Source organism: Cololabis saira, chromosome 3 (genome assembly GCF_033807715.1).
Source record: "Cololabis saira isolate AMF1-May2022 chromosome 3, fColSai1.1, whole genome shotgun sequence".
NCBI classification, from domain to species: Eukaryota; Metazoa; Chordata; class Actinopteri; order Beloniformes; family Belonidae; genus Cololabis; species Cololabis saira.
In genome coordinates this window covers 35,761,200-35,768,675 of record NC_084589.1, presented here as the reverse complement: position 1 = coordinate 35,768,675, position 7,476 = coordinate 35,761,200, and the positions used below count along the sequence as shown (strand labels likewise).

At 44.1% G+C, this 7,476-nt stretch overlaps 1 protein-coding gene across 1 annotated transcript; it reads left to right on the top strand.

Annotated features, from left to right (window-relative positions):
* The first annotated feature begins 2,450 nt into the window (after positions 1-2,450).
* LOC133440641 (lysosomal thioesterase PPT2-like) lies at positions 2,451-7,073 on the top strand. The gene is made up of 9 exons (XM_061717963.1): positions 2,451-2,585; positions 3,371-3,524; positions 3,623-3,718; positions 3,805-3,909; positions 3,994-4,077; positions 4,149-4,233; positions 4,564-4,618; positions 5,227-5,330; positions 6,986-7,073. The coding sequence occupies exons 1-9, from the start codon at positions 2,451-2,453 to the stop codon at positions 7,071-7,073; spliced, it is 906 nt and encodes a 301-aa protein (XP_061573947.1).
* Positions 7,074-7,476: the final 403 nt, after the last annotated feature.

Sequence of the window (7,476 nt, the reverse complement as noted above, 5' to 3'; positions counted from 1 at the left end):
ACGCGACCCGGCCACAGGGGAAGGTCTCTTCGAGCGTTAGTTGGCTTTCATGGGGTCTAACGATACTGGCAACACCGGAGTCAGGCTTTTGCAGCACAAATCACAGACTCTCTGTTCAAAACCTTCTCAGATGATAAATAAAACATTTTAGACCTACAACTCCAATACCCCTTTTCCACCAAACCGGTTCCAGGGCTGGTTCCGGGCCAGTGCTGGTGCTGGTCCACAACTCGTTCAACTTGGGAACCAGCTGAGATCCGGTTTGTTTTTCTACAGCTCTGTGCTAAGGGGAGCCACGTCATTACGTCACTGCAAATGTCAGTTACGTCGCTGAGTTTACATTGGCGAGAAAATCGGGCTAATGTGGACCTGGTCCGTGTAGCACCCTCCAGTTTCACCTGGACTTCGTCCGTGGACCTAATCGCTAAAAGACAGGTTGTCTCCTCCTCAGACCACTGCTGCTTTGCTGCATCCAGATGAATTCTTATTTGAAAATGTAAAGCCCGGTTCCATCCATCCATCCATCCATCCATCCATCCATCCATCCATCCATCCATCCATCCATCCATCCATCCATCCATCCATCCATCCATCCATCCATCCATCCATCCATCCATCCAACTTCTATCTTCTGTGGTCTTGTGTGTCAAGCAGTTCTCTCCCTGATTCCGAATCACAACGTTCACAGTTTCATATCGCTGTCGTCTCCGTTGGCTGGACAGTTTGGAGATGAGACCTCTTCAGTAGATGGTACAGTCACCATGAGCTCCGTCCTCCTGGCCCAGAACCAGAACCAGCCCTGGAACCGGTTTGGTGGAAAAGGGGTAATATGGACCCGTGCCTTGTCCCTCATTCTCATACACGTGGTCAAATTTGTTAGTACACTTCCATTAGAGAAAAACCAAAATTGAATGGTCACAGAAGTTATTTGCAACTGACAGAAGTAAATCTAGTTCCTTATCATTCTAAGTTGGTTCTAGTTGTGTGTTTTGGGTCATTATCCTGTTGGAGGACCCCTGACCTGCAACTGGGACCAAGCTTTCTAACTCTGGACAGAACATTTGTCTCCGGGACATCTTGATGGTCTTGAGGTTTCATCATACCTGCACAGATTCAAGACCGCCGGTACCAGGCGTAGCAAAGCAGCTCCAGAACAGAGCCGAGCCTCCTCCATGTTCCACAGATCCAGTCTTCTTTTCTTTGAAGGACTCATTTTAGCGTCTGTGAACAGGGAGATGATGGGACTGATCCAGAAGCTCAAGTTCTTTCTCATCTGTCCAAAAGACTTCTTTCTGATGTTCTTCCAACAGTGGAGTCCTCCTCGGTGGTCCACCTTGTTCCTACGGTGATGGACGTTGTGATCTGTGTCTGATGGACCTGGACCTTGGAGGTCACCTTGAACCTCTCTGGAAGTTGTTCTGGACTCTTTGGTTTCCGTTTGTCTCCTCAGATCGTCCTCAGTTGTCCTCTCAAGTCCACGTCCGGGGAGGTTATCTTCAGTCCTGTGGAGCCTGAACGTCTGAATGAAATGTCCAACTGTGGTTTCAGGGACGTCCAGCTGCTTGGAGACGTCTTCTAGTCTTCAACATGCTGGTCTAGAAGGTTCTCAGAAAACTGTCTCTGGTGTCTCTGGTCCATGTCCAGGTGGACACCATGATACCAACCAGCAGAGGGACTTTTAACCTTTTAAACAGTCATACTACAATTCAAGCAGAATGTCTAGTTTAATTAGTCTTTTTTTTCTCATGTTTTTTTTATTATGAAATATTTAGTATATTAAAGAGACAAAAACTGAGCAAAGACTTCCTTGTATGTGTCTTTGTACTTGTTGAATAAAACAGACTTTTCAGTATATTATTTGTGATTACTTCTTTCTTTTGTGTTTAGTATAAATCTTATACGTAGCAGCTTCAACTTTATTCCTCATGCAGCCGATATCCGGACACAATCATCGCTAAAATGCACTACTTGCTCTTTAAATCCAGTTTTTTTCATTGTGATATTATTTGACAAAAAAATGAAGCCAAGACAAAATTAAATTAAAATGTGGGCGATACTAAGTACCCCCTTTACTCTTCCAAGGGATTTACCCGTGTAACATGCAGCCACGTGCTGAAAACCACCAGCAGACATTGGTCTGGAGAGAATTTGATGGTTTATCAAACCTTTAGTACCAAGTGATGTCTGAGTCATGTTAAAAAGAAGGAAATCAATAATCTGCTTAAATATAAACTTGTAAATGTTTTCAGTTTGCAAAGTGATAAAAACAAGTTAGGAAGTGTGAAAGTGGGGGATGAAGGCCACGGAGCCCAGCACCACCCTCACTGCTGCTACGTCAGCCCCACCAGGAGAAAACAACCAAGATCCTCCGGGGAGGCGTCAGTCTGCATCCCTCCGCTGGATCCTCCGCCACCTCTGGACCTCTGGACCTCTGGACCCGGGAAAACGAGATGAGGACCTCCCTGCTGGCTCTGCTCCTGCTGGCGGCTGTGGGCTACACCTGCGGGTACAAGCCCGTCGTCCTGGTGCACGGTGCTTTCGGGGACAACAAAGGCTTAAATAGGATGAAGAGGTTCATCAAGAGGGTAGGACTTCAACTCATCATCGAATCTGAGCATTCAAACGACTTTTAACAACTTTAGAATCTGAATTTGGGAAAGCCTCATTATAAAAGTTCATTTTGCAGCTGTGCACAGGAGTCAGCAGCACGTTTGTGTGTTTTGTCACAAATGCAGCTCTGTGTGTCACAGAATGAAGTCGGTTCAGGTCTGTTTATTTGAATCTGTGGCGACGCTTCGGAGATTTAATCCTCCAGAGAACATAAACAAGCCTCTCCTATCCGACGGTCAAGGTCGCTGTTCGCATCGGTTGGAGTTGTGACAGTCAACGCTTCTGCAGTGGAGCGAAAAATATGAACCTTATCAGAGGAGTCACAACTATCTAGCCTTGATGTCTGGAGCACAGAGAGTAATTACGTCATCAAACACCTTCTTTGAGTGTTTGGTTGGTTTTCTGAAACCTTTAGTTCTGCTGAGTTCATGTCGTGCCTTTAACGCCGCCAATTTTTGTTTTGAGGTTATATCAGAAATACATTTAGTCTGAGGTTCCCCCGGTGGAACCTGTAACGGTAGAGGGACCTGAGGTCCCCCCGGTGGAATGCGTACCACTAGAGGGACCAGAGGTTCCCCCGGGCGGTTCTCTGGCCAGTCAGGTGTCCAGAGGAGTTGACGTCAGCGTGCCGCCTCAGCATCCTCATTTTCAATTCTGCAGCAATTTAATACGACGATTAAAGGCTCCTCAAGTTTCACCGTTGCTTGTGGTTCATTCATTTGCTCCTCACTTCCCTCTTCTCTTATTCACTTGCATCCAGGAGCATCCGGGTACCAAGGTGGTGGTTCCCAATCTCTTCAGCAACAGGGGCAGCATGATGCCCATGTGGAGGCAAATCCAAGGCTACGGGTTGGCCGTGAAAAAACTAGCGAAAAAGTTCCCCAACGGTTTCCATCTGCTGTGCTTCTCACAAGGTCGTCACGTCGTCTTTACCGGAACCAAAATACATGATTAATACATGATGGAGGACATGTCCTCTTATTCCAAACCTCCTGTCTGCTGTTTGATGAAGGTGGTCTCGTCTGTCGAGGGGTTCTCTCCCTGTTACCGAAGCACAAAGTGCACAACTTCATAGCGCTTGCATCGCCGCTGGCCGGACAATTCGGAGGTTGGTGGAGGTCACGTGATGTTCAAAGATCCTCCCTCTTCCCTGTTATGAAGAATACTGAACTCATGTTTTTTTCTTCTCCACAGAGGCGTTTAACGTCCAGCGACTCTTTCCGAACATTGAAGGAGACGCGTACAAGATCTGCTACAACCCAGTCGGACAGCAGGTGTCCATTTGCAACTACTGGAAGGGTAAGAACGGAGGAGGAGGTGTTTAGAGCGTTTCTCCACCCGTAACAGCCGAGGCGACACTCAGCGCTGCCATTTTCTCCGCAGACCCTCGGCACATACGCAGGTACCTGAAGAAAAACACCTTTCTGCCCGTGCTGAACGGGGAAGTTAATCACAAGAGAAAGAAAGGTAGAGAAATACGACCTTCTCCGATCAGGTTAATTTTTGCTTTAAAAAAAATTTGTGTTTCACTTTCGCAGCGTGGAAGAAAAACTTCCTGCGGATCAAGAAGCTGGTGCTGATTGGAGGACCAGCAGATGATGTCATCACCCCCTGGCAGTCCAGGTAACACCATCTAAAATGTCTCTAAATTGTATTCGACAAATCAGCCTTATTCAGAAGGTACAGGGGTAACAGCTTCCTTAGCATTAGTTTTATTTTATAACAACATGACAACTAGTTCTAATGAGACTATTGTGAACTTAATTATATTCTTTGATGAGGGCTTTAAATGTATATTTATACAATTTTCCATTCTCTAACTGGGACACAGACCTTCATTCCTTCGACTTTCACAGAGCTTTGTGTGCACAATGCTGACGCAGTTCCAGATGTGTGAAGACCTCTTTACTGAACCGTTTCTCTGTTTTCTCTTGTCTTCTCTTGTCTTCACAGCATCTTTGGATTTTATGACAAGAACAAAAACGTTGTCCCGATGAGGAAACAGAAGGTAAGTGGAAAACTTTCAACATTTGCCCATTTTGTTCATCAATCTGGAAGTCCATATCCAGTTCAGTGGAAGCAGAGACCATCAGATCTTCTCATTTTGCATATGGGAGCACGGTATTGAGGTTTCTGTACAAACAGTCCTTTTGATCTACTCATGCACATGTACAAGGCAAAACTGCCTCGGTTTCCCAGTAGGGACCCTATCCACACTGTCACTTTAGTGAAATTAATTTGGCTACAGACACATCACATCTTCAGGTTGAACTCAAAACTGATTTGATTTGCGCCAAGTGCACTAAGACTTATACTAATATACCACCTAATATAAGTGCCCGTGTTGATTTAACTACACCGGAGAGTTGCAGAGATACGTTTTAAGCCAATTACGTCTGGTTGTGCAACAGGAAACAGCCCCAAAACAGGAGCAAATCTATCCCACAAGGGTTGGAAAAAGACAAAATCTAGGTGATCCAATTGAGTCAAAGTCCTGACATCAACCCGACCGAAATGTCGCGGTTCAAACTTAAGAGGCATGTACATACACTAATATCTGCAAAGACATTTAAGAATCTTAAACTTTGTTTATCTCTTTATCTCTATCACTGAAAGATTTACAAGAAAGACACGTTTGGTCTGAAGACGCTGGACAAACGCGGCGACATCGAGGAGTGCATTTTACCCAAGGTGACTCACGGGGGGTGGATCAACAGAAGGTCGGTGTTCAGGAAATGCATAAAGAAGTGGCTCAAGTGAAAACCACTCCTCCACGGATGAGAGGAGTTCATGCAGGGTGTCAACCAGTAGTTATTTCTGTGAGGTCTGATGATGCAACAGAAATAAAATGCAGTTTTCAGCTGCTGCCCTCTTGTGGATCTTCATGGTACTTCAGATAAATTCAAATTGAATTACAGTAATCAAAGATTTTTTTCTTCCTCATGTGAATTTGCTGTTTATACATTTAATCATTCCGGAGGAACTTTGGTCTCTTCATAATCGCTGCTATTTGATGATTCTTTTGATTTTGTATGGTTTTATTCGTTTAATATAGCTTCTCTTCTGTTCTCTTCTCTTCAAGCACACCCAAGAAACGTTTCAAAAATGTCACACTATTGCCATTTTTTTTGGAGCTATTGAGTGATTTATACCATAAACTACAGTGTTGTAAAATTATAAATCCTTCAGGAAACCCAACATGTCTCCAGCTTGTGTTGTTTTATGAAAATCGACCGAGATAGCGTCTGAAGCGGCGTCACATGTTCGTGTCAGCAAAACGTTTCAGTAAAAAGCAAACACTGAACTGACATTAACAGACTGCAAATCGTTGATGCTGACTCGTTTGTCCTTCACGCGCAGATAAGTCGCTCCATTGATTTTGTCTGATGGAGGTGGGAGTTGTGTGGTCAGGGCAGAGTTTTCATGATTTTGCCTTCATCTGCAACGTTTTTGAAATCAAACAATTAAGATGTAAACTTTCAGCTTTATTTTAAGAGATTTCACAACAATATAGCTTTGACTATTCAGGAATTACAGCCATTTTAAGGAAAGGAACTCAATTTCACTGGTTTGAGGGGACAGTTGACTGAAAGATGTTAATTGTTCTGGTTTGGTCCATTTTTCTGTTACCTCAGGACAAATGAAACGAAGGAAAAGAAGGTAGCAGAACCATTGTCAGTATGAGTCTTATCAAGAGACGTCTTTATGAATATAAATCCACAATGAGGTCCAAACCTCTAGTAACAACTGAAAACAGGAAACACCGACGTGATTACCAGAAAACATAAAAAATAAAGTACTTACAAGTTCTGCAGTTATATTCTTCAGACAGATTAAACCAAGAGAAAAATCTGGAGAAGGAAAGGAAGAACTTGATCCCAAAGTAGACCACATCCTGTGTTGAGGCAGCGTCGTGGTACGGGTTCACTGGTGGTTATTGATGACATGACAGCTGACAGAAGTGTCTAGAGGAATTCTTTAACAGGGTTAAACTCTGAACACATTCAGACAAATGCTACATAACTGGTGGACGAAGCTTCACGGAGCAGATGAATAATGAACCTGGACATGCTGAGGCAAAGAAATGAGATATTCTTCAATACCCAGGTCAGTCACCGGATCTGAACCCAACAGAGCAGCAATTTAGTTACAGAAGACAGAAAGACCCCAAAACAGGGAGAAGGAGAGTGCTGGGAAGGTCCGGAGGAACATCTCTGGTTGCCTGGAGGGTCCGGAGGAACATCTCCCGTTGCCCGGAAGGTTCGGAGGAACATCTCCGGGTGCCCGGAAGGTCTTGAGGAACATCTCCAGTTGCCCAGAAGGTCCGGAGGAACATCTCCGATTGCCCGGAAGAACATCTCCGATTGCCCGGAAGGGTCCGGAGGAACATCTCCGGTTGCCCGGAAGGGTCTGGAGAAACATCTCTGGGTGCCCGGAAGGTCTTGAGGAACATCTCCGATTGAGCGGAAGGTCTGGAGGAACATTTTTTGAGATTTTTTATTTGGGATTTTTAATAAACTGTGAGCCATAATCATCAAAATTATAACAAATAAAGGCTTGAAATATCTCACTTTGAAAGTAGTGGGGATATGTGTTTCACCTTTAGTTGAATTTACTACGAATGAAGTTTTGCAATATATTCAAATTTTCCGACCTTCACCTGTATATTATGATATCAATAAATAAGAGCATAATATGAATGAATGAATGAATGAATGAAGTTTATTCAATCATGGCAACACAAAAACAACACAACACCAAAAACATTGTGCACAGCATTGACATTTCACACAAAACCAATAATCATGTGTTGAACAATGACTGAAAAGGCATAGGCAGAAGCAAACTGCTTATAAAAGCCTATCC

Bases quoted from the DNA above. Each gene is read 5' to 3' on its own strand.
- LOC133440641 (XM_061717963.1), top strand. From the start codon at position 2,451: ATGAGGACCTCCCTGCTGGCTCTGCTCCTGCTGGCGGCTGTGGGCTAC. The intron at 4,078-4,148 runs GTAGAGAAATAC...TCACTTTCGCAG, and splicing joins TAATCACAAGAGAAAGAAAG to CGTGGAAGAAAAACTTCCTG. The intron at 5,331-6,985 runs GTCGGTGTTCAG...ATTGCCCGGAAG, and splicing joins GGGGGGTGGATCAACAGAAG to GGTCCGGAGGAACATCTCCG.